This window comes from Rhinolophus sinicus, chromosome 9 (assembly GCF_057876585.1).
Source record: "Rhinolophus sinicus isolate RSI-liver-muscle chromosome 9, RSI-T2T, whole genome shotgun sequence".
Taxonomy (NCBI): domain Eukaryota; kingdom Metazoa; phylum Chordata; class Mammalia; order Chiroptera; family Rhinolophidae; genus Rhinolophus; species Rhinolophus sinicus.
Window position 1 is genome coordinate 15173054 of NC_142509.1, and position 25093 is coordinate 15198146.

Below are 25093 nucleotides of genomic sequence, written 5' to 3' on the forward strand. Positions count from 1 at the left end.
AAAGTTAGGTCCAGTGGAGGAGGTCCACTCAGCAAGGAGTACTGGAGAGCCAAGGCCTGCAGCGTGCCCTCCTAGGTAGCTAGGAGGTTGGCCTGGCTAGTAGTTTCTTTAATGACGTGTGTTCTCATCAATGTGGACTTCGCTAAGCCTAATTTCAAGTCTGAGTAAGGCAACGTCACCACAGAGCCAGAAGCCAGCCTTCATTTGTGCAGAGTTGAAGCAAGATCACGGGGGAAAGGCCATTTTACAAATGGAATATCTCCACATTGTTTATCCTAGTCTTTCTATTTCAGGATGGGAGACAGATGTGATATCTCTGAAAGAAAACCCCAAAGAGAGGGTGTTGTGGCCCTAAAGTTGCGTGATAAATGATATTTTTAAATAAATCCTTTTCATGTTCACCGAAGTAATGTCTGGAGTATGACTCTTCAGCTTGTGGTCAGGGAAGAGGAGCTGGAGAAGACCAGTTAGAAGGCATGATCCTCCAGGTGTCTTAGGATGAATGATAAGCCAAGTCCTAATGGGCATCAGGGAGTCCATTCCATGAGCTTTTGTGAGCACCTACTGTGTCCCAGGGACTCCCACCACAGCCCAGCCACTGAGAGCCCTTGGGGTCTCCCCAAAGGTGGGAAGCTGGGAGCGCCCCAGGTGCCCAGCTCTCCTTGCAGCTGAAGCAGGAAATGGGAGAGGCAGCCTCATTTCCATGGGAGGCAGGAGAGGCGGCTCTGCTCCCCCAGCCCGTCTCCAGTCTCCACGATTAGTATGCGTGGGGAGAAGAGTAATTAAATGCTGCTCTTGGAGAAGAGACACTCAGGTTCTTGATGGCGCCTGATTATTTACTTCCTTGGGAGGATGAGAGAATAGTTGTTAGGATTTCTGGCTGAGCCTGAGCTTTGCTCTCCTCCTCCCTTCACTAGAGAGGAGAAGCAGAGGCCACTCTGCTGACCAGGACGATGCTTTGGCTTCCTATTAATGCCTTTCTTTTAAAAGAACAATGAGCCACCTTAGCCCACAGCCCGGCAGCTCCACACCCCCGCCCAAGTCCTCATGCATATTCATCCTGCTTCAAAGAGCACAGCATGGAATATGCAAATGAGCCAGGCAGGAGCTGGTTGGCATTTTGATAATAGCTTTGTCTGAAAAACCCCAGAGACACATGCACATCTAGTTCCTCTCTCTTTCTCTCTCTCTCTCTCTCTCTCTCTCTCTCTCTCTCTCTCTCTCTCTCTCCCTCTCCCTCTCCCTCTCTCCTTCTCTCTCTACCCTCTGTCCCCCTCCTCATTTTCTCTTTGGCTCCCAACCTGCCAGAGAAGAGGACAACGAATCACAGAACCAGAGAAGCACGTTAATGGAGGAGTCAGGTGTCTGCATGCCATCCAGTCTGTTGTATTTTCACTTTATCCTCTCTCCGCTCTTCCTTTTTGAAATTCTACAGTCATTTTGTTTTTTCCCCTTTATTAAAGTGTTGCCCCATCTGGCAGTGCCCCTGGCCCTGGCCTGTCCTCTGCTCTCAGTGGAACCCCCGCTTTGAGCACCCGTTCTATCTCTCTCTCCCTGAGATGAGCTCTTTTCTCTGTTTTCCTTCCTCCATCTTCCAACCTTCTTTTACCCATGCTCTCAGTAGTCAAGTCCGAAAAAAACCTAAGGACCTGGCCTCGCCCTCTGACAGGAGGGAAGGAATCACCTGTACGGCCAGAAATGAGGAAGGCTTGGATGCCAGCTGTCGTCACTGACCTCAACATCAATCTCTACAACACACCTGAGTGAACATCAGCAACAGTACAGTGGACCTGCTGTTGCCACCCCTTTATCCCAGTCTGTGGGTAGTCAGCAGAAGCCTCTCCTCCAAGACTGGCCTCCAGCCCCTCCTGCAGCACAGCTCCTAGAAAAGTACACAGAGCAACTTCTTATGCTCAGGGGACCTAGGTCCTGCCCCCTTCCCTCCAAAATGTAGATGGTTCAGATTCAGAGCTGGTGGGCCGCTGGGTGGATGCTGGGCAGGGGGTTGGGGGGGGGGTTGCAAGCTAAGGTTTGGGGCCACATTTCTGCATGCTATTTTGTTCTGGGACCTTACAGGAGAAAAGCAAAAGCGGGTGCAGGGCTGCTGGCACCTCGGAGGTTTTCAGGGAGGAGGGGGCTTCTCCCTTGACTCTGAGGGCCAGTTCTGGTCAAGCCAAAGCGTAATTACCTCACAGGAGGAGCTTGTATTTAGCCTTTAGTTCAAATCCCAGCTCTACTACATAGAAGCAATACAGTTTTTGAGAAAGTTATTCAATATCTCTGAGCCCTAATTACCTCATTTTAGAAATGGGAATACTGATATTAACAATTATTAATTCCAGGATTTTTTTGAATGCAGTATCTAGCATATATGCTAAGTGCTCAATAAATTGTGATTTTTAGTTTTGCTAGTAAACTTTGAGGAATGTAGAGAAAGGGCTGGCCCGATGGCCTCTTGAGCCTTGGGGGGTCTAATCATCTTTATAATCCAGTAGACATAGAACCTGAAAACAAAACCAAACAAGACAGGGTGTGGCCCATGCCTCTAAAATCAGCCTTACTCCTACCTTTTATCCTCACAAACTCCTGCTTAGTGGTGGTGCCGTCAGCCCTGGCACCTGCCAATTCTAGAACCAGTGGCCTTGGGTGGTCCTGGACGAGGAGACAAAGAGGCAGGAGTTGTGCTATATTCTGATTTCTCAGTAGGTCCGTTCAAGCAGAGTGGTGGAGGAGGGATGATGAAATTCAAATTTATTTTGTGCATAGGAAAAAGATTCTATTTTCATTGGCAAGGAGACAGGTGGAGTGACAGAAGAGGAAGCACACAGACAATCCAGACACACTCAGAGAGGCCACGTGTGCAGTAAGTAAGCCTTGAAGACCACAAAGCAATCTGGAGGGTGGCTCCTTCATCCATCTGTCTCCAGAAGGCAGATCTCAGATTATAAGTGGAAGTTGGAGGGACCAGGTGGCTCTGGGTAGCAGTTTGGCCTTTCTGCTCTGGGAGGCACAGGAAAGGGAGATGACAATTTATAATGTGCTATGGACAGGATTCCTATATGGGGTGGGCAAGTTGGGTTCACCGACCCTTACTGCCCTTTCCAGGACTGAGAAATGATTTTTTTCATTTTAAGCTCGGATTCTTATGTGCAAATACAGCTGGGAAAGGGGGTATTGAGAGCGTCAGGCATTCTGAGCTCAGAGACACTGTGCTGCAGATCCTTTTCTGAAACCAGGCTTGGGTGATGTAGGGGTTCAGAATCTCTGGGATACTTTTATTTTTTTTATAATGAAAAAAAATCTTTATTGGGGAATAGTGTGTTTTTCCAGGACCCATCAGCTCCAAGTCAAGTTGTTGCTTGCACTCTAGTTGTGGAGGGCACAGCTTGCTGGCCCATGTGGGGATCGAACCAGTGACCTTGGTGTTATGAGCACTGCACTCCAACCCACTGAGCCAACCAGCCGCCCTCTGGGGGACTTTTAAAAATGTACCTACCTTGGCCACACCTTTGGAGACTCTGATTTAGTAAACTGAGACTGGAACTTAGTCACCTGCAACTCCAAAAGCCTGCCTGCCAACGCTAAGGTGCACTCCAGCTGAGAACTCCTGGAGTGAGGGTTGGGGCCAGGGAGACAAAGATGCCGCTGGGCCTGGAGGTGCTGGGGAGGTTCCATCACAAGAGAGCAAAGTTATTTCATCTCCTTCCAAAATGTGATCTCCACATGGAAACACAGCAGCATCCAGTGAAAAGGGCAACAGGAAGTGTGAAGCAGTCTAGCCCCTGGAAGCCTGGGCAGTGGTGTCAATCTCAGCTTCTCCAGCGGGGAGAGGGCGGCGGGGGGGGGGGGGGGCTGTCCAGAGAGATGAGCAGTGTCCCCAGGAGAAGCTGGGGAAACTGTTCCACTGTCGTCATACGGGGTCTCATCTCCCTCTCCCCACATAACAACGCAGGATATGGTGAGGCTAAAAAGGAACACCCATGGAGCCATAGATAGGGGAGTCATACCATTATACTCTCGATGGTGGCTGGTTGAGACACGAAAGCAAACATCTGCCAGTACACCAACGAGGGATCTTCCTGCACCCCAGTCTCACTGGCGGCCTGGCGAGACACAGGAAGTAGGATCCACATGATCTGCAATCCACCATCTGCCCTTGCTAACCCCACTTGTTAGCCGCAACCTGCAGTCTACTTCTCTACCAACCAACCAACCCCCTAGCATACCTACGGTAGTTATATTAGTGGCTAATGGCTAACTGGTAACAGCTGATGGCCACCCAGCCACAGCGGATGGCCATCTGATTACAGCTGATGGCCATCTAATAACTGAGCCAGCACCTTTCCACGTGAGGCTGAGAGCCTTGAAACTGCTCTCTGGGGCTTTGTCTCCACAGTCGTCCACAGTACTAGAGTTTCACGGAATATCAACTAAAGGGGCGCTTAGAGGCCATCTTCTCTAACCCCCTCAATGTGCAAGTGAGGAAGCTAATTTAGATGGTCCCTGTGTGTAAGGGGAAGTTATTGGCCAAATCCAGGGGACCCAGTGTTCTTCCTTTCCCTGCAGTGGTGCATAGGAGGCTCACTGGTGGACAGAGTGGGCTTTCGATGAGTTTGGTATAACAAAAATTTTGCAATGCTATGGAGAAAGCAACCATCCCAAAATTCACAAAATAACAGGTGGATGTGAGATAGGCACACCTGAAGTGAGTTCTCTGAATAATGCTTGGGTGTAATAAGATGAAAAAAAAAAAAACTGAAATGAGAAGGTATAACGAGATATACACAACTGAAGGGAATTGTCTTAAGTGGCTGATTGTAATGAGATGTACATAAATTGTAAGGCTTGTAATGAAATGAAAAAAAAAATATTCTTGCCTGATAATACTGGGTGTAATGTCTACACTTGAAATAAGTCGTCTCAGTGCACTGAGTATAATGAGATGCATATAATTTTAAAGAGTGTAATGAGATGAAAAATAAATCAAGCACTTGTCTTAAATGAAAGATGTACTAAGATGCACACACCTGAAGGGCATTGTCCTAAATGGGTTTGGTTTAATGAGATGCATTTAATTTGCAAAGGGACTGACTGAGATTGGCCCAGAGAGAGGCTGAGAAATATAAAAGTATAAGATATCTATAGTTGAACGTGGTGTAATAAAATCTGCCTCATATGTGGGATGGAAATAAGACGCGAAAACGGAAATGCAGAGTACGATGTGATCGGCTTCCTCTCTGCCAGTCTTCGGTAATCCCTCGGCCTCTGAAGCTCTGCAAAGTTGAATTATCCTCTGTCCCCCGTCTGATGCCAGGTACCTGTGAACATTTACTGAATGAAGAACTGGCTCAGGTGCGCTATAGTCTATACAGCAAAAGGAAGTTAAATAAGGAAATTCTAAAGGCAACTGAAAACTATTCTCTGAGAGCAAAGTCTTTAGGAATCTTGCCTTGAATCTGGGAAAAGCTGGTTGTGGGGCCTAAGCTGCATTTATAAAATGCAACCCAGGTGGTTTTTATGCCTCAAGGCTCATGACGACCACTAAAGGCCAGGTAGGCAGGTAACATATGAGTGAAGATGTCTGAATGTAAGACACAGGTACACTTTGCAATTGAAGGTAGCAGTATCTTCACTTCCACAAACGAATGTGTTCTCTCCATTGTTTTTCCAAAGACACAGCCCTCTTGTACTAGTTTGTTTTCTTACTTTTGATGGAGCAATGGGCAGACAGAAATGTTGTTTCCCTTCTTAAAAGCAAGCACTTAAATATTGGAGGGAAAGGAAAAAAATGGGGAAAAAAGGGGCAGGAGGGAAGCATAACTAACCAATGAGCCAACCAAGTAGGGATAGCACAATAATAGGTGGCAACTGACCCTCAGCCTCCATGTGGCCAATATCACGATACCTGGGGACTGCACCTGAGGAGTGGCAATGATCCAAGCACACCCAACGTGTCTGTGTGTGAATATCGGTCCCGAGTTCCCTGACTGCCTGATTTTTCAAGAGAAACCAGAAACCTGAATTTGTATGCGCAATCTTTTATCTTTTAAATGTTGGCACAAAGATTTTAAAACAATATATGGTCCAAACAAAACATGCCTGTGAATTGAATTTGGCCTGATCTCCATGTTTGACCTGAGTGCCTCCTGTTTTGCAACTCAGAATGATAAAGTTTGAGGTCACTGTCCTAGGATGAGAACACAGTATTTTAAATATTATGGGGACAGCAGGAGCACACTTTCAGGTCTCAATCTTCCACTAGAATGTAAACTCCCTGAAGGCAAGAATGTGTGTTTATTGATAGCAGGTATAGCCCCAGGATCTGGGGCAGAGTTGGAGCTCAATAAATACAGATTGAATGAATGATTCCAAGCAAGGTGCCTTGGGACAGACTCAGTGCCTTATCTGGCCGTGTCCAAGGCAGGAGAAGAGTTCCCTGGTCAAGAAAGAGTAGCTCTGGCCATAAACTCCCCTGAACAGGAATCTTCAAACCCGAAAGTTCTTAATGGGATGGGGTCAGGGCCAGAAGTCAGTCTGAACAGATCCCAGGGCCCTGATATCAGAGCTCCATCTCGGGGTAAGGGAAATCTCCCCTCCACTTGTCCCCTCTCACATTGTCCCATCTCTCTTATTTCCACAGGGGTTGTGGCATATCTCCTTGTGGGTGGATGGGACCTGGGTCATGCACACAGAGAGGTTGCTGCCTCCTCGAGACACAACCACCCACACCTCTAAGAATGTAGGAAACGCCTGTTTCCGTTGGCAGCATGGTCAAAAAGATGACAGAACTTCAGAGAAAACCTTAGGAAGAGGTGGGATGGACTGGGACAGACGGCTCTGTCATTTCTTAGAATAGTGTTCCCTAAAGCCTGTTTTGTGGAATACTAGCATACTTGAATAGATAGTACTTGAAAAACAAGGCAAATAAATGTGGGGAACGGGTTAAATAAAGTTAAACCAGTTTCTTTCCTGCAGGACTTTTCAGAGCCTTTACTATCGTAATACGCCTTATGAAACTCCACTAACAAAATATCATATGCAGTTCATCCTGATTTGGCCGTGGAATTTGTTTGTTTGTTTGTTTTTTTGAGAGTATATCTTTTAACAGCGTGTTCTCTGAAGACACTTCTTTGAAAGCCTGCCATCCTCCTGACTCTGGAAAGTGAGGTTCTAAGGTATCATCTTCTTGCAGAGCTTGAGACTTTCTGCACTGTCTGGAAGCAGGTGTCTGCTGTGTTTGCAGAACGCCCGCGTGTGACGGGAGGTCTGGGAGAAGTGAGAGCAGTGACCCAGGGAACTGCCATCAGAGCTGCTGGAGGCCCATTTTGCCTGTGTACTCAGTCCCTTCTTCATCTTCCGCCTGGCTCTAGGGTATCCACAGGTTAAGTGCAAACTCTGCAGCTTTTGCAAATGTGAGCAAGGAATTTCCCCGCCTGCTTTTAAACCACACCGATGCCCTGAGCATCTCAGCCACAGTGCCCAGATAAGGACACCTATAGCTTCAAGGTAACAGGAAAGTCTGCCTCTCACTTCTTGGGGAAATAAGAGATAAGCTGCCCTTCAATTTCTTCTTCCTCCAGGGAATACAGTGCTGAACCCTGGGGTTCAAAGGACAGGCTATGCGCTGGTCACAGATCCAGGATTAATGTGGCGTCAAAAATTCCTCTCCTTCCCGATTCCTGGGACCTGAGGGATAGGGCAAGAATGGGCAAGAGTGGGCATGTGAGGGCTGGGGCAGGGGGCGTGGGGACAGTGGTGGCATCGGCTTCAATGATGAAAACCCTCAGAGCCTAGGAGGGGGATGGGGAAAGCAAAGAACTTTGAGGGAGGTGGAGTATGTTGGAAGAGAGGGACCAAACTCTGAGCTTGCCACTGCTATGGGGGAAAATTGTCGGGAGAGGGCAGTACAGAGCTTCCTCCTGTCTTTCTCCCTTATCTCTTTGTCGTAAGCTAGACACATATACAGTGAATGTACCCAACTTGTCTGTCTTCCTCCCCAGGCAGGTAAACTGAGGTCCCCAGCGAGCCCTCTGCCTGTCCTCTTCCATGTAGGGTAGTCACTTCAACAAGGGTTATGCTGAGGACTCCAAATTCTCTCTGGTCCACGATCCCACTAACCACAGAAAAAGTGAATCACGCAGCGGAATTATGGTAGGTAATAAGATTTACTGGAAACTTCTCGGCCACATTTAGTACTGGTTTGGTGGATACATCAGAAGGAGGTTGCATAACATTAGGCAGGTGGAGGGGCTGGGAGGAGGATGTGTGGGCACGTGTGTGCGGGTGTGCCTGTGCGGGATGGGTGCCTGTCCACAGTGGTAAGTGGACGGGTGCGTGTGTGCGTGTGTGGTGTGTGTGTGTTTTAACAAGAAAAATGAACCAGAGAAAGAAAAGTATTTTATCCCACTGCACGTTGCCAAAAAAGCTAGACTTTCCTCTACCTGTGGCATCAAAAGGGAGTAAAAAATGATCGAATCACCCAGATTATAAATAAGGTTATTTGTTTCTCAAAAATCCCTATTAAAACATTAAATATCAGCTCTTTTGGGGAGAAATACATTCATTTCAGGGAGACCCCAGGAAAGTGACCATCCTTTTGCTCCTCCCCAAACAGGTGGGGGAGAGGAAGCCCCAGGGGGCCCTGAGGGTCCCCTCGACTTGACCAGGTAGCCACTGACATCCTGCCACTGAAGGAGATGGCCAATGCACAATTTACAAATGAAACTGCAAGTCCATTAAATTAAATCCAATGGAGAACACACGTGTGATCAGTCCTGTCATTCACAGCCAGAGGGGTGGGAGGGAGGGGGAGTCGGGGGTGCCAATCAAGGGGCCTGGAAGTTGGGGTGGGAGGGTGTGTATTAGGGAAGATGGTGGAAAGCCTCCTCCTTGTGGGAGCCCCAGTTCCTCCAGTGCTGTGTGTAATGGTGGTGTGTAGATTAGCGAGGCAAGTGGGATGGGGGTACCACTTGGCTCTTGGGGGCCATTTCTCTGGGCCCTCCCCCACACTTTGGATATTGATGGGAGGAGGTATGTAGCACCTTCTCCAACCCCTGGCTTCCCGTTGGGCTGGATGCTTTTCTCCAATGTTTCTTCTGCCTTCTCTGAAGGATAGAATGAAGAAGAGAGGATGGAGGCTGATGGAGCCAGCCTGGAGCAGAGGGACAGGAGTGGGGGTCCCTTTGGATGGAAGGATTCCAAGCTAACCTGGCTCCACCCTCTCTGATGGTCTGTAGAGGGGGTGGAACATATGACGAGCTCCATCAGAGGGCTGGAACATCTGGGATAAGACACCCTTGTCCTGTTGTTATAGGAGCTGAGTCCTGTGACCACCTAGGGACAGCTGTGTTGCCCAAAGTCATCTTGATATGGCTCCTGCCCAGGTTCTGCCATCCCTTTGGGTCCTGGAGCCAATCCAGGAGAAGGGTCTCCTCTTAACCTCCTATAATTTGAGCCCACCATCTTACCATTTGTTTCCAGGAGAGAGAGACAGAAATCGGCTCTGGTGGCTCCATCCCTCTCCCCAAGTCCATGGTTGCCCAAGCCCAGAGATGGGGGGCCTTGGAGGAATGAGCTGGAGCCCTGTGGAATCTGGGTCCCACTCTGATCTTCAAGAGGTGATGCCTCAGGCCCTCCCACTCCTCCAGTCACTGGCTATGTATTTGGGATCCCTCCTGCCCTTGAATGTCTCTCAAAGGAGCTGAGAGCCGTCTGGGGGTAGAACCCAGACCCCCTTTGTCTCTCTCTCCCTTTCCTCCTAATTTTCTCCCCTGGCAAAGGCTCACTCTGCAAACAGTGGTCGCCTCACAGTGCAGGGCTTGTAAACGACTCAAGTCCTTCAGTGGGGGTCCCATGGGTGCCATCTGTCCTCGGGGATTTGGTGAGTCCAGATCTCACTCCTGCCTTTCCGTACAGGCTGCTTGACCGGCCCCACCAACGGAGTCCTCCACAGTTCTAGGGAAGTGGGGCTGGGGTATCATAGAAGCTTGGTGATTGGGAAGGAGCAGGTATCTCCTCTGCATTTCTTCAAGCTACTGACTTTGGGAAGCTAGGGCCCGACTTCCTTGGTGTTGCCTGCCCATGTCCCCTTCCCCCCCACCCCGAAGCCCTCCTGATGACACGCCTCTCCTGCTCGGTGATCAGTGCCATCTGGGCTTCCGACTACTCCAGGGAGTCACTGTGTTCCAAGCCCAGGTCACTGACATTCGTTGTCTGAAGCTCGTCGGCCTCCTCCTCCAGCTCCTCTTCCTCCTCCTCTTCCATCTCATCCTCATCCTCTTCTTCTGTCCCATCCAATGAGTCATCGTGTGCGGCCATCATAGCCTGCTGCATGGCCATGGTGGCATTGTCTGAGGACAGGGACTGCAGGTTGTCCAAGTTGATGGAACCTACACGAGAGAAGAAGGCAAGGCTCAGGCCCAGGAACCTCCATGTTGGAGAGTTGAATGGACTGCTCATGGGGCGGTGAGCTGGACAAGTCCCGTATGAAGCCCCCACCCATGTATTTGTCAGCCACTCCCTGCCCCAGTCTAAGCAGCTGCACTCCTGGTCACCATTCACTGAGCATCTTCTATATAAATGTGTTGAATATTTTTGACGTTCTAACCATTCTGTAGGGTAGGTATTATTATCCCCATTCTGAAGAGGAGGAAATTGAGTCTCGGTTAAGTCATTAGCTCACGGTGACACAGGCATAAGAGAGCTGAGAGTCTTTCCCTGTTGATCTAGCTCAAAATCTGTGTATTTCCATTATACCTCATGAGACACTTGCTCGTGACATAGGAACTGGTACACAACCATATAAATGCACATATACATGAAGGTATGTATACACACATGCATACCTCCAAACCACCTCCCACACAGCGCTATCTCCATGTGCCAAGTTATAAAATGTCTGGCTTATTGAATTATTCATTGTACACCAGGCAACCGGCAATTAGAAAAGTGTATATGGAGGGTGTGATGGAGAAGCTGGAAAAACAAAGCTCTTCCTGGCCTTCGTTCACAAGCCAGCTGCCTGCTCAGTATTTATAGATAGCCCTGGCTCTTGGAGAATTGTGCAGACACTGACTGGTGCTAAGGAACTTAGGGTGGGTGTGGGAGTGAGGAGGGGGCTCTGCTGAGCAGTCATTGACTCAGAAGACCGCCGACTCCCACTGCTCTTTGTGAAATTGCTTTTGGCTTGTTCAAGTACATGCACTGTTTAGTGGGGTCCGGGAAGGGATAACTATTCTGACAGAGTGGCCCCCGCCTCTCGGGTGGACAAACAGATGTCCAGCCCTTGAATCTTTGCACGGCTGTCCTGAAGGAGCTCCAGGGGCCTGCCCGCCCACCAGCCCTCAGCCTAGAGTACACTCAGCCCCAGTTCTTACCATCGGGATTTGTCCCAGGGGCACCACCTTGCTGCTGCAGCACCCCCGCAGCAATGGAGTTGGGCCAGAATCTTTGGGTGGGCCGGTGCTGTGACTTGATCTTCTTGGCTTTAGGGGCAGGGTCTGGGTTGCTGGCATCAAGCATGGGCTGCAGGATGCGCCTCCGGGCATTGATGAACCTGCCCAGGGGTGAAGGAGGAGACCCGGTTAATCACCACGCAGGTGGTGGGGGGGCTGAGCGCATGTGCGTGTGTGTGCGTGCAGAGAGGGAGGGCTACACTGCTTCCAGGTTCTCAGCAGCTGATCCACGGTACAGAACAGACTGGGATCTGACCTGGGGTGTGAAAGCCCAGCTGAGGGAAGGGCGCTGGGCACTTTGGAGCTCATGGAACCACTGAGTCACCACAAAGCAGCGTGGGATGAATGCGTGAGGAGGGTCAGGAATCTCTACTTGAGACTCCTCAGGATTGGACAGAGGAAGGAACAGCTTTGTTAGCCAAAGGCACTAACTTCTGACTTCTCTCCAGAGGGCTGAGGGCTCAGATCAGGGGACTCAACTCTTGGGTCCACTCCCATCCAGCCAGACCTTGCTCTCTGAGATTTCTATGACAACCCAGCCAGACACAGAGAAGGGGAAACTGGGATCTCTTGTGAGGTTGGAATGGCCAACTGTTCCTCCTCCTCTCAACTCCCAGCTTTGCAGAATGTTTTACTTTGCATTCAGTTCACATACATGGTGGGTAGACCAGGCGACCACTGCTGGATGCAGGTACTTGTTTTGGTCTCTGCAGGGCATGTGGGGCTGGGTTTTCTATCCGGCGATGTTCCTGACACAGTTTCCCAGCAGAGGGCGCTGAGAAGCTGCAGATGGAGCCATAGACGCCTGCTGACTGTGGCTCTCGGCTTCTAGCCCGAATGGGAGGACTGATGTGGTGGCTAGGCTGCGACTGAGGCAGAGCTGGGCTTTCTAGCCTCTTCTCCCTGCTGTGCATCACCCTGCCAAGCATGTGGCCCCTTCATCTGAGAGCCTTTGGGCAGGTAGTAACTCACCAGTTATTTACTTGCAGGAGGGTGAGGTTTGTCTGGGCCGCGATCTGCCTCTTCTCGTCCTCCGTGGGGTAGGGGTGCTGAAATGAGAAGTGAAGGGCTGATGAGGGGCGGGCAGGTGGTGACCTGGTCCCCCTAGGGACTGTGCCCACATCACAGGCAGCCCCAGTGGTTTGGAAGCCCAAACTGGGAGAAGTGTAATGTTTGTTCCCCCAAAAGAATGGACTTAGGGCTTCGAGGGTGGCTGCCCCATGACTTTGGCTCCACATTCACCGCCCTCCAGCCCTCAGCCCAGTGCCCCATGATGGGGACCAAGGTGGCTTCCCTATAGTTTGTATCAGTAAGTGCCTCCAAGGCACTTTATATCCTTCTTACTTGGTCCTCCCCGCTACCGCCTCCAGTAGGCAAGGCAGGCATTGGTTGGGTGAGGCTATCAAAAGCCCACAGGACTATCAGAATGTGGTAAATGGGGTGAATGAATCAATTCAATTCAATTAGCTGATATTTACTGTATATCTACTGTGTGCCCAGATTTATGCTAGGCATCCTGGGGGAGGGGGAGGGGAGACAGGAGATACATACAATGATAATTACCACTTATATAATACTTTATAACCCGTAAAATGTTTTCATGCACTGAGTTTCATTTAATAAAGCATATCACTAAAACTTTGTAAGCTAGGCCAGTTAGGTGTCGTCAAGCCCACTGTACAGATGAAACGGAATGTCTTCTCCAGTGTCCCTCACATGGTGGCACTGGCGTGGAACTTAACCCTTCTGATTTAGGTCCAGTTTTCCTCCCATTCTTTCATGATGCCACTTGACAAGACCAAATCAGTGTCCTGGTGGGGGTGAGTGAGGAAGCAGTGTAGGTCTGCTACAGTCTCCAGGACTTCAATCCCTGCACTGATTACATGTGTGTTCCCTCTCTTAGATTGTGGCAGAGACCATGTCTTATTAATTATCAATGTATCCCTAGGGCTTTCCACATGCAAATGACATGTAAATGACTGGCAAGTGAAAGAAAGCAGAAACAAAGCAATAGGTACTGTGGTTTGGGGAACCAACACCATGGAAGATTAGGAGGAGAAATGGGTGGTAGCCGGAGCATAAGGAAGGCTGAACAGGTCACATTAAAGAACGGGAAAGTTTGGGGGAACAGTGGGAAGGGGGTCCTTCTGGCTCCCCCAGATGGTGAGCCCCATGATAACTGGTTCTATGCATCTGTGTGTCTTTCCCAGGCTCCCAAACAGCACCTGACACCCGGAGGCATGCAATAGAGGTGTGATAAGTGTCTGAGTACGTCAGAGTCTTGCCCTGGAAGCCAGAGGAGATTTGGGGGCTCTGAAGGCAGAGGGCCAAGCCATCCAGCATCCTCAGGCCAGGATTATTCCCTAGGATTGAGGTGGTGTTAAAGTGGTGCTTGGGCTTTCTAAAGTTCCAAAGACTGGGACTCAAATTCTGGCTCTATCCTGACTAGCAGTGAGATCTCAGGCATGTATGTCATTGAACCCTGCATCACAAAGTCATCTAATGATGAAATGAAATTATACTTGTGAAGTGCTCAGTAAGATGTGGCTGTTCATGTTATTCTTATTGGATGATGTCAGCAAGGTCCTTGCAGCTCTCTAAGGAATGAGTCTGAGATCAACAGCCTTAGGAGTAACCTTATGATCAGTGACAAAGGAAGCAATGTGCTCTGCTGGCCTCGGCACCCCTGACTGAAGTAATCAGGGTCAGATGTTGTTTAATTGACACCTGTGACCCTGACCGCCATGCCAGGGCAGAAGGACTTGTGATTCATACATTAAGATTCTAACAAGAAGGAAAGTACATCAGTGTCACAGGAGCCAATTTCATCCAGATTAGGAGGGAGCAGGGGAGGCTGGGAGGAGACATTGCAGGCCCCAAGGGGAGAGGAGCAGGGGCTCTGTGTGTCCTGACACCTTCTGGGGAAAGAGTGGTCCCCACGCCTTTCTACCTTCTCCATGGACTTCCCATCTCCCTTACCAAGAAGCCAAGCTGCCTTTCTGTCCATGGCCAGCAAAGAGAACACAGCAATAATATGGCAATATTTTGGCTTTCTTGGGCCCCACTAGGCCCTTTCATGCCTTCATGCCTTTCCACATGTTGTTCCTTTCACTGGGATGTTCTTTCCCCCACTTTTCCACTGCATGTGTTTCTGAGTGAAAATTAGTCACAGATTAAATCTTCTGCAAGACCTTTCCCAACTCCCTAGGGCAAAGTTAGTCGCCGATGTACTTAAATAATTGTGTTTAGCCCACTATCTGATAATATATGTTTCCCCGCTATTCTGGTAGCTGCTCTCAGGCAGGAGCCTAGTCTTATTAGATATTGTGTCTCCAGCGTCCAGACCAGTCACAGACAGAGTAGATGTTCAATGGTCATGTATGGAACAGGTGAGTGAACCAACACAAGAAGGAGATGGCCGACTTGTTTCCTGAGCAGAGCAAGGTTCGCCTTGACAACCATGCTGGTTCACTAACCCATAGATGCTGGGAAGCCACTGCAAACTGGGTGCCCGCTAATGAAAGATACCTGGCCATAAGAGCTCACAGCTGAGAGGGCAAGGCTGTAGGCAAAGGGGAAAAGCCTCTATTCAAGTAGTAAATGGCAGTTTGTAAGCCCACTGGGTGGTAAGAGAAGGGTGAGGCTGCGCTGGTTGGGGAGGAGTCCCCACGGAGGTGAGTCTTCTGTGCACCTTGAAGAATGGCCAAGCCGTCCTAGTACAGAAGGAGGTGGGCCTTCCAGGCAGCAGGCCTGCTCTAGGACTGTGTTTAGGCCAGTCAGATGGAAATCTCCACCATTATAAAGACTTCCAGAGAAGGAAATCTTCCAGCCTTCCACGGAAGGATAATGTTTGCTATCTCTAAGGGGGTTTCTGGTGCAGGCCTCCATGCTGAGTGGAGATCATAAATCCATGGGTTAACATGCTCCCATTTAATAGACAGGGATAAGAGGAGTGTCACCAAAGCTGCTGGCTGTTCTCTATGGCTAAGGATATTAACCTCTTCTCCTCCCGGAGTGCAGGTCCCACCACCCATCCTTCCTGGAACCGGTATCTCAGGAGGCACGTGGTAGAGGCCGTGGGATGATTAGCAGAAGTTGGCCCAGCTTGGGGGACAGGTGTGTCATCCAGAACATTCCTGGCACCACATCTGAGTGCTCATGGGAGTCGTCCAGCTTGTACACGCCTTAGACCCGATGATTCTTGAGGACAGAATCAAAATAGTCCTGGCCCCTGGACAGACGTTGGTTTGGTCAGTGCTACTTTTAGCACAACTGGAATGGCTGGGGGCCAAGGACGGGAAGAGGAATCAAATGAGACCATGGGAAGCCATCGAGCCACCATGGTAGCTGCTGTCTGGTGACTAACTGGAGGAACGTCTCTAGAGTCGAGAGGGGAGGGTACAGGCAGCAGAACTCTCTGGAAGTAGACAGTTCTTCCTTGAGAAAGAGGTACAGACAGGCCAGAAAAGAACAGCTCCATCTCAGGGCCAGCATGGAGCCTCACGTGACTAGGCAGAGCTGCCTGGTGGCTAAGAGGATGGCCTCTGGAGAGGTCAAATCCTGCACCCACCACTTAGCAGCGGTGTGACCTTGGGAACTTGTTGTTTTATGTCTCCCATCCTTAGTGTCCTCAGCTTAAATTGGAAATCACAAAAGTGCCTACCTCTGGGACTGATTTACTGAGATAATGGAGGAAAGCATGTATGCTCCATTGCCTCACTCTGTACAATGTAGTGACTTCTCCCAGACGTCATATTGTTGACTATTCAGTCTTCAGAGAAGGGAATTACAGGATTTACATAGACTAAGTGTTTGATGGCACCGTAGTCGCCATCAGGAAATCCCCGGAAATCTAACCTAAACTGTACCCCACCTTTTTCTGACACCTCCCTTTATAGTCCCATAACTCAAGTCTCATCTGGACTCTATTGAAGCTGGAGGCATCTTTCAGTTTGAAGAATGGGTTCTGCTTGGGGTCCTGGGTCTGAAGGAAGCGTGGCCAGGGTTGGTTCACAGGTTCCTGACCACTCCTTTCACTGAAAGCCCACCCCGAGATTGTTCTTCCACTTCCGAGCCCATACTGATAAGCATAAGGTCGTCCAGGTCACCGAGGGACACAACACACGGGAAGGAACAGCCCGCCGGTGTCAGTGGGCCCTGTGCTCTCTTTCTCCACTTTCTACTGTGACCAGGAGTCAACCACACCCTTCATCCCTTCTTATGCCTGAGCAGCTGTAGGTGCGAGGCCAGTTGAGGGCCACAGCTCCGTTGGCTTGGCATAGCTCTAGGAGGGTCGAAGGCCAACCAGAGGGAGGCGGCGAGATGGTGAGGGCCCCGAATCAACCACATTTTATCATTGAAGGCAGGCTGCACCCTGATTTCAGAGATGCCAACATGGAAAAACAAGACTTTTACAATGGAGAGCAGCACAGTAAGTCACCCAGGGAATGTGGGCGTTGCCCTTGCTCAGAGTTTCCATTCTTTCATTTTCTCTTTTTCACTCCTCTCCCCTTACCATTGTGCACACACGGAAAAGCACAAAGTACTAAATGTATAGACTCATGTATTACCACGAACACCCATGTGATCACCACCCAGGTAAAAAAATAGGATCCTGTCAACGCCCAGAAACCCCCTTTCCCCCCTCCGAATCACTACCCCTAAAGAGAACCTGGTTTTGAATGGTAATTGCTTTCTTGCTTTTCTTTATTGTTTTACTATGTTACATCCTTAAACACTATGGTTTCGTTTTGCCTGGGTTTTGGACCCTATGTAAATAGAATCACATAGCATCTCGTATTTCACTCCACAGTATAGTTGTGAGAGTCATCTGTGGTGATTCTGTGTAACTGTAGCTGTTTGTTTTCATTGCTGTATAGTTTTCCCTCGTGAAAATCTACTGCCTTCCCCTTCCTCACCCTCCTGCAATCTCAAAGCTATTCTCCCTCCCTCTGGTTTCTGTTTTAATCCATCCTTCACTGCAACAAGATGGGCCCTCCTTAAGCTGGCCCAACACCTTAAGCCCATTGGGGTGCCCCTCCTATGAGCTCTGACTGCTTGCCCAGCCTAGGATCCCACACACTACAGGATGATTTGTTTAGTTGTCTGTCACCCAAACCAGAAAGGCGGCCGGTTTTTGAGAAAAGGGACCATAACTATTTTTTCACCCCTACCTCATCAATAGGAGGAAAATGCTGGCCCAGCTAAGGGTTCAATACGTCTTCGTTGAATGAATGATCGCAGGGACCTAAGGGGCCACTGGTACTTGTCATTGTTCCCTTGTGTATCTGAGGGTGTAAAGGTAGGTGGCAGAGGGTGAGGGAGCATCAGGGATTCAGTCTCCCCAGGAATTTCACCCACAGTTAGATGGCCTGACTTAGTAACAGTGCTCTTCCACAGGGATTGTTTCACGTGTATTTCAGGGGGAGGGGAGGAGGGCGGGTACTCAGGACTCCACTGGGCACACTGCTCAACTCTCCAGAAGAGTCCTGGCGGCAGCAATGAGAAGTGGGGGAGAACATGGACTCTTTGGATCCTGGTCTCTCACCAGCTCAAGACCTTGAGCTCGTTCCTCAGTTTCCCCTTCTGTAAAATGGGGAAAGAATTCCTCCTACCTCAAGGCTGTAATAAGGATTAAATGAGTTAATATTTGGAAGGTGCTTAGAGCAGTGCCTGGCATGCTCTACGAATGTTTGTTAAATGAATAACAAAGGAAATAAATCTGCCGTTCGGTGCATGTAACTCCGTTTCTATAAAAGCCACAGGTTGTTTTCCTGACAGATGGCAAGAGCCCCAGCAGCCCCTTCTGTGCATGTATAAATGTGCTCCTTTCTGCAAATGGGTTTCATTTCCTGGACGCTGGGACTGCTCCAGCCCCTGTGCACGTATGATGGAGGCGTTTTCTCCTAACCTGGATCTCACGCTTCTTGGGGGATGCTGTGAGGTTGGAAATTTCCCCTGGTCATTTTCCAGGTGGAATCGCTGAGCTGCAGGCTCCCATGGAATGTTGTGGGGCTCAGTGCAAGCCAGGGGTCTCCCACATCCCTCTCTTCTCAGCTGAGCTCCAGCCAACCCTATGGCTGACTGGCCTATTGTCAACAAAGCCCAGTCTTCAACAGAGACTCCTGATCTTGCCTCCCTCCCCGGGACTCACTGCTTCAGAAGCAGCCAGTGTGGCTCACACCCTGGGACTGCAGCTACCCCAGGGCATGCCTCCCACACTCTCCATCCTTCCTGGGGAGTCGGAGGGCCGATTCCGGGCTCTATTCTCCCTACATCCTTATAGTGAAGGGTGGGTGGGAGAAAACACTCTCAAGTCACAGGCAGGAATCCACGACCTAATGTTTCTCTGGCACAGAAAGATGAATGCAGTCAGGAACACAGCTGGCCTGACCTCCAGCCTCCAGGTGTGCTTTCCACCAAAGCTCCACATGTACAGATGCCTGAGCTTCATGGGAGAGAGAACAGTGCCGAGGGCCCACATGTTTCCTCAGGAGGCAAAGGTGAAAGTAAGGGGACAAGAGGATGTCATGCTCACAACTGGGAGGAGGGGCCAGTCCCTTTGGTCAGAAGGAAGCACAGGCCAGGAGGGCATTGATGATCTGTCAGGAGTAATTCTCATCCAGATGACTCCTCTTTCTCCTCTTCCCTCCCAATCCTAAATCCTAGCCACCCTTGAAGGTCCAGCCCACATCCCAGCTCCTCCACCAAACCCTGTTAACTAACATCTCCCTATTGCACAGAGCCCTAGAGGCCCCTGAGATCAGCCTCTCTCTAGGGCAGGAGTCTTTCACTCCAGAACTTTCAGCAGTGCACCCCAAATAAGTTACAGGTGTGCAGAGACAATGCTGTCCTCAGTCCCAGGGGCGGCTTGGCAGGGTCTGGGGCAACGAGAGTCTCTGGCTGATCTACAGCTGCAAGCAGCCTCGTTGGTTTCCTATCATTACTCTATGTGTGCCATCCCAGAAAAGGTGGGGAAGCTTGGCTCTGTGGTGCCACTGTCACTCAGTGTGGCAGCCCTTTGCTCTGGAGGTTTGGAAGATCTTTTTATTGAACTCAAATCTGTCTCCCTACTCATCCAGCCAGAGAGCACAGTCTGTCCTCTGACGTCACACAGACGTCTACAGCGCTGCCTCTTACCTCGTGACAAGCATTGTTACCACTTACCGGATGCCTATAGCTTTCAGCTAACTTTGAATACTACAATATTCACAGAGTACTCTGTGAAAGTGCCAGATATATATCCGCATTGAATTCTCCAGGCACCTATGAAATAGGAATCATTATTTCCACTTTCCACATGAGAAAACTGAGCCTAGGATGGTTAAAAAACTGGCCCCAGGTTATACAGGTAGTAAGTAGCAGAGGTGGGTTCACACCCCTGTATCTTTAGCCACGTCCACTCCACCTCTGCACTAGAGCAGCTGTCAGGCTCTGTGCTTTTTAACATATTACTGATTATCGTCAGCCCAGGTAGGTGTTATTATCTCTACTTGATGAAGAGGAAATTAACACCAGGGAAGTGAATTGACCCATTCAAGGTTAGATAGCAAGTAAAGATGGAGCTGGGTTCAATCTCAGGTCTGTCTGCCTCCAAAGCCCTACCCTATATACTGACCTAAACCAACAAATCCCTTCTACAGACCAAACACTCCCAGTGCCTTAACCGTTCATCATATGACATCTGTCCTGTTAGAGTCATTTGAGCAGATATTTCCCCATCTTGGCTGCCCTTCTCTGGGCACAATTTGTCAAAGGACCTTTTGAAATCTGATGCTCAGTCCTGGACACACTATTCTGGGTGTGTCTGACCAGCACAGATGGTCAAACTCCTCTCACCTTTATTCATTCTTCTGTTCTCGAGCCCTGGAATATGTGTGTTTGTATAACAACACTTGATTACATCCTGGGTTGACCACTCATGGTGTATGTGTATAATTTATTCCCCCAATTAAACTGTCAGCCTTTTGAATGCTGAAATCTTGTCCCAAAACTGGAATTTAGGTGTTAGTGGATAGATATGTTAGTATTTGGAACTTAGATCACATTTTTCCATAGAAACAAGTTATTTTATTTTATTTTTTGAAACAAGTTATTTTAAAAACAGCAGTTTTACAGGCTAGCACCAAAAGCCAATTTAGTTAGAGATCAGTGTTCTGGTGGAGAGAAGCCCACAGGGTTCAGAAGGACAAATAACAGATCTTCCTCTACTTTCAGGGCACAGAACTAGACCTGGGTAAACTCTGAGAGGGTGAACAGGGTCTCCTTTTTTCTGACCCTGTTCACACTCCCCAGACCTCTTCTCACAGGGCCCCTGTGGTATCTAGCCTCCAGCCAGCATTCTGAGTTGGAGGTTTCCAGCCTCTAGAACGTCAGGGTCAAACCCCCTGAGTTCCTGATGATGCAGATAAAGCTTTCCTCCTCTCGGAAGTGTCAAAGGCCCAGAAGACATTCAGAACAATTGCTACAAAGCCTTCCTCTGGCATCCCATTTGGGGTTGCCTTCTGAAAGTGCTGTGTTAACAAGTATTCTAATCTTTAGAAAAAAGTGCTCTAATCTTCATCTTCTCCCACTAACAAGCGCTAGCACTCTTCCCACGAAGCTGCTCTTAGCTGAATGGAGGTAGAAAAGGCAAGCTCTGGCCTAATTCATACTAAGCTGTGAATGAATGGTGGCCTCCTGGACTCTTCCTAAGCATCTGCTTTTGACAGGGATTGGATCGTTTTAAATGGATCTCTGATGAACGGAATTTTAGGTAGTATAACAAAGTTAAAGGAAAAAGGAGCAGACAAGATATTTTACAAGAATGGTTCAGTCTCTCTAAGCCACTTCCTTGGTTTTCAAGGTTTTCTTACTTTTTCCACCAGAGATTCCCTACAAGTGTCAAGATTTCTCTCAGCATTTTCCAAAGCAGGGCAGATAACGGGACTCCAGGAGAGAGACTGGATGGAGGCATTCGCAGCAGTGTCTGTGTCTGTATCAGGACAAAGTGCTTTCACACCATCATCTTATTCTATTCTCACAACACTACTATGAGCTGGAGATTGTACTCCCCACTTTACAGCAGAGGGAACTGAGGCTTCATATGAGGTCAAGCAACTTGTCCCAGGTCCCCTGGCTAGGTAGAGGAGGCAGTGAGACTCAAATCCAGATCCTACCTCCAGGTACCACGTCTTTCTATAGAACACATGCACTCTTTTCATTTGTAAGAGACCTTGCTATTTCTAAGTCAGCTGTACAGATGGATGCTGTATGTGGGTCTCTGACAGGGATGGGGGTATAATTCCTTTAGGGCTTACTACAATGCTAGGCACAGGAAAAGTGTCAAGGCATGCAAAGAATGTCTGTTGAGTGACTGAAGGCAACACCGAAAAGAGTACAGCTGTGGCCCTGGCTGGATGCTGACTAGGCCTGTGAATGTGATGGATGGAGAAGTGAGAGAAAAGGAAGAGACAATACGGCAGCCTCACCGTATCTGAAAACTAGGGCGGAGCATATAAAATCCCATGGCTCTCTCAGGATGAGGCTCTGTACCTCAGCTGAAAGTAGGGTCCCCTTTGTTTTACCTGCAAGGGAGCCTAGAGAGGTTCCCATAGTTTCTTGGGCAACATGGAGGAAATATGGCTTAGTGGGTAAGAAAGTAGAGCCTCGAGTCACACAGGCCTGGGTTCAAATCCTGTGCATCCTTGGGGCATGTGTTACTTTCTTTGAGTCTAGTTTTGTTATTAGTAAAATGTGGATAAGAGTAGTGCCCATCTCCTGCGGGGGCTGGGTGGATCACAAGATGCTGCATGAAGACGCTAGCGTGTATCTAGCACACTGCAGTGGTTAATGAAGGGGCTGCTCCTGTGACAGGTGGGGGGCCTGCTGGGGCTTGCTTTCATCTGTAGGATTCCCTCCCCCCACCTCCAGACTATTCTGTAAAGCTGCTCGTGTGCTTGGGTGGCTGCAGTCCAGAGAACAGTCATTTTTGGGTAAAAATGAATAGGATCACCCAGCAGGGCAGGGGGAGGCTGGCATCTGGAGTAGAGGGGATGGGGCAGAAGCTGAGGAGGAAGTGCAGTCCTTCCCTTTACTCCCCTCCATGGAGAGGACCCTCTGCCAGTGTTTCTCACCCAGTCTGGGTTTGCTATGGAACCACTGCTTCCAGCAGGAGTTTAGCCTCTTTCCACCAAAATGCAATAGCAAGAAAATATCACTGGATTCTTCAGGGACACAGAAGGAGGCAGCTAATGGATGAAACCATCTCCTCTCACTGCAACTTAACAGCAAAAAGGCTCTGGGTTTAGTCTCCATCCCAGGAGCATTGTACCATCTGAATACATTTCGGAGGCTGCTAATGCCCCAGCACAGTGGCAATGACAAGAGGCCTCAGACACAGGACCAAAGGAATCAAAGAATACTGACTTCTGCCAGAGGGAAAGGTGACAACAGGAAAAAACAGTGTTTACTATAGAAGTTCTAATAACCAATCTCTGTTAACCAAGTTTGCAGACTATACAATGCTCTCCATTTCTACTATAAACCATCAGAACTGCTGTCCACATTGTCCTGAATGCTTGAGATGAGCAGGTTACTTTGCAGGATGTTCATTAGCCAATTCACCTGCAGCTAGGTCAGCAGTGCGTGTATCAAACTTGTTTATGCCAGTTATGTGTGCTATTGTAATTATACCATTTAATTAGCGATTCTGCAAACCAATGAAATACGAGTGCAAAAAGAAGGAGTTATTGTTGCTAAAAAAACACTGAGTGCAATGCTTTTGAAAGACTTGAGACTCAAATTTGCTTAAAAAATGCCGTATCGTTAGGAACAGAGAGACAAATGTTAAGAGACTGGAATACACAATAAAAATCTAGAAAGATCCTGCAGCCAGATTACTTTCCAAATGCCAAAATGCTTGACCATACATCAAAAGATTAGCAAATAAATATATGTACATCTTTTAAATTAAAGTGTGTCTTTTTAAATGGTTGTTCCTTTCTTTATCCAGCTTTTCCAATTCACCAATCAACAAATTCGTTGTCCCCACTGCACTGGATGTGAGAACATCTTCTGTAGATTGAGATCTGCTCTTTTGCATACCATTTCTACCCTTCTTTCTTAAAACTGCACAGCTACTATCTGCCCAACACAGTGTCACCGCGAGTTGTATTTTCCCAGAACTACAGCCACAGGGCTGTTCTGTAAAGCAACAGTGAAAACAAGAGAGGCTTAGAATGATCAAATATGTTTGGGGAAAGCTGAAGCCATACCCCCTCTTGCAAATCCACAATGCCCCCTGATACACTAAGAATAAAGACATGTTAACTTTGTATAACCCAGGTTTCTCCAAACGTATTCACCAATGAACACTTTCCAGGGAGCAGCACTATAACGCACAGATACACACTTTGGGAGTCAGTCTTTAGAGCCCACAGAAGAGGCCTAATGTATGTTCTTTGTTCTTGAGCAATTTACACCTAAGTCAGAGACATCAGACATGTAGATTTGACACACATATGCACACAGAACAAGTAAGTAACAATGTTAATCAGTATATTCTTAGGGTCAAATGATGGTAAAAGCAGTAGGTGTTGCAGATCAGAACATCAGATCAGTCATCCACCTCTACTTAATTTTCACAAATTTGGGGCCTTCCTCTCAAGAACCTGCTCTTGTTCCACTGTTCTGGAAAGTTCAAAGGGAACTCACATTTCTTAAGCGCAACTCTCTGCCAGTCGTGGCTGTTTACATATGTTATCTCATTTAATTGTCACAACCGTGGAAAAGGGGTATTAGCTCCCTTTTTCAAAGAAGTAGACTCAGTGATCACACAGCTAGTGGGAGGGCCTCCTCCATTCATACCCCTGTTTGTCAGGCTTTGAAGTCTGTCTTCTTTCCATTGTACCCGGTTACCAAGAACCTTTATGTCCTCTTTCCTGAGCTGGTATTGATTTTCTTGGGTGGGGTGGGCTGTGCCCACTTGCATCTGGGTAGCAGCCTAATCTGTGGCCCAGCCTTGGACTGCGAGGACAGCTAAGCCCTGCTGTGTCCCTAGAGACTTCTCCCATCTCCTCCTCATCGTCCTCCTTCTCCAGAAGTTCTGAGTTCTGACTTTAAAGGCGCAGGAGTCCCTCCCTTGTCCTCTCTCAATGGCTTCTGTGGGGAAGGCATTAACTGGGAGAGGACTTTGCCAGTGTTAAGTGCTTTATTAATAGCACGCGCACTGAACGCACTCAGAGCTGGAGAGGGTCCAGGGGATGGGAGGGTGCCGGCAGAAAGTCTTACTCATGCTTTCAGCAAGTCCTCCCTGTTGTCCCAGGTGACTTTTGTGGAGTCAGGCTTGGTCCTTCCTTCCCTTCTGCTTTGTGCTCAGTGGCTACTCCTCTCTCTTCCCCACTGACCTTCCTTTGCCATCCCAAGTTCAGCTGGAAGTGACCATGGAGTGGAAAGAAAAGACCCTGAGCTACAGAGAGCGCTCAGCAGGAAGGAGCAAGAGAGCAGGACATGAACTGAGGTCCAAGGTCAGAGGAGAGGCACAGCCAGGTGGGACCGATAGGGTGACCCTACAGTCTCAGGCTGGTGAGCTGTAAATGAGAAGTGGATGGCAGCAGAGGTGGTGCCCATAGTGGCTGATGGGTGTTGGTGAGGGGTGCTGG

General features: G+C 48.8%; 1 protein-coding gene across 5 annotated transcripts in view; it reads right to left on the reverse strand.

The window, feature by feature from the left end:
• Nucleotides 1-8146: 8146 nt before the first annotated feature.
• PKNOX2 (PBX/knotted 1 homeobox 2) overlaps nt 8147-25093 on the reverse strand; it is a 256849-nt gene continuing 239902 nt past the window's right edge. For all 5 annotated transcript variants that reach the window (XM_074321097.2, XM_019710526.3, XM_019710525.3 and 2 more), the window contains 3 exons: nt 12426-12502; nt 11376-11554; nt 8147-10388 (listed from right to left, as the gene is read on the reverse strand). In XM_074321097.2, coding sequence (XP_074177198.1) covers nt 10162-10388; nt 11376-11554; nt 12426-12502 — 483 coding nt within the window. In that variant the 3' untranslated portion in view covers nt 8147-10161. The remainder of the gene's footprint in view (nt 10389-11375; nt 11555-12425; nt 12503-25093) is intronic.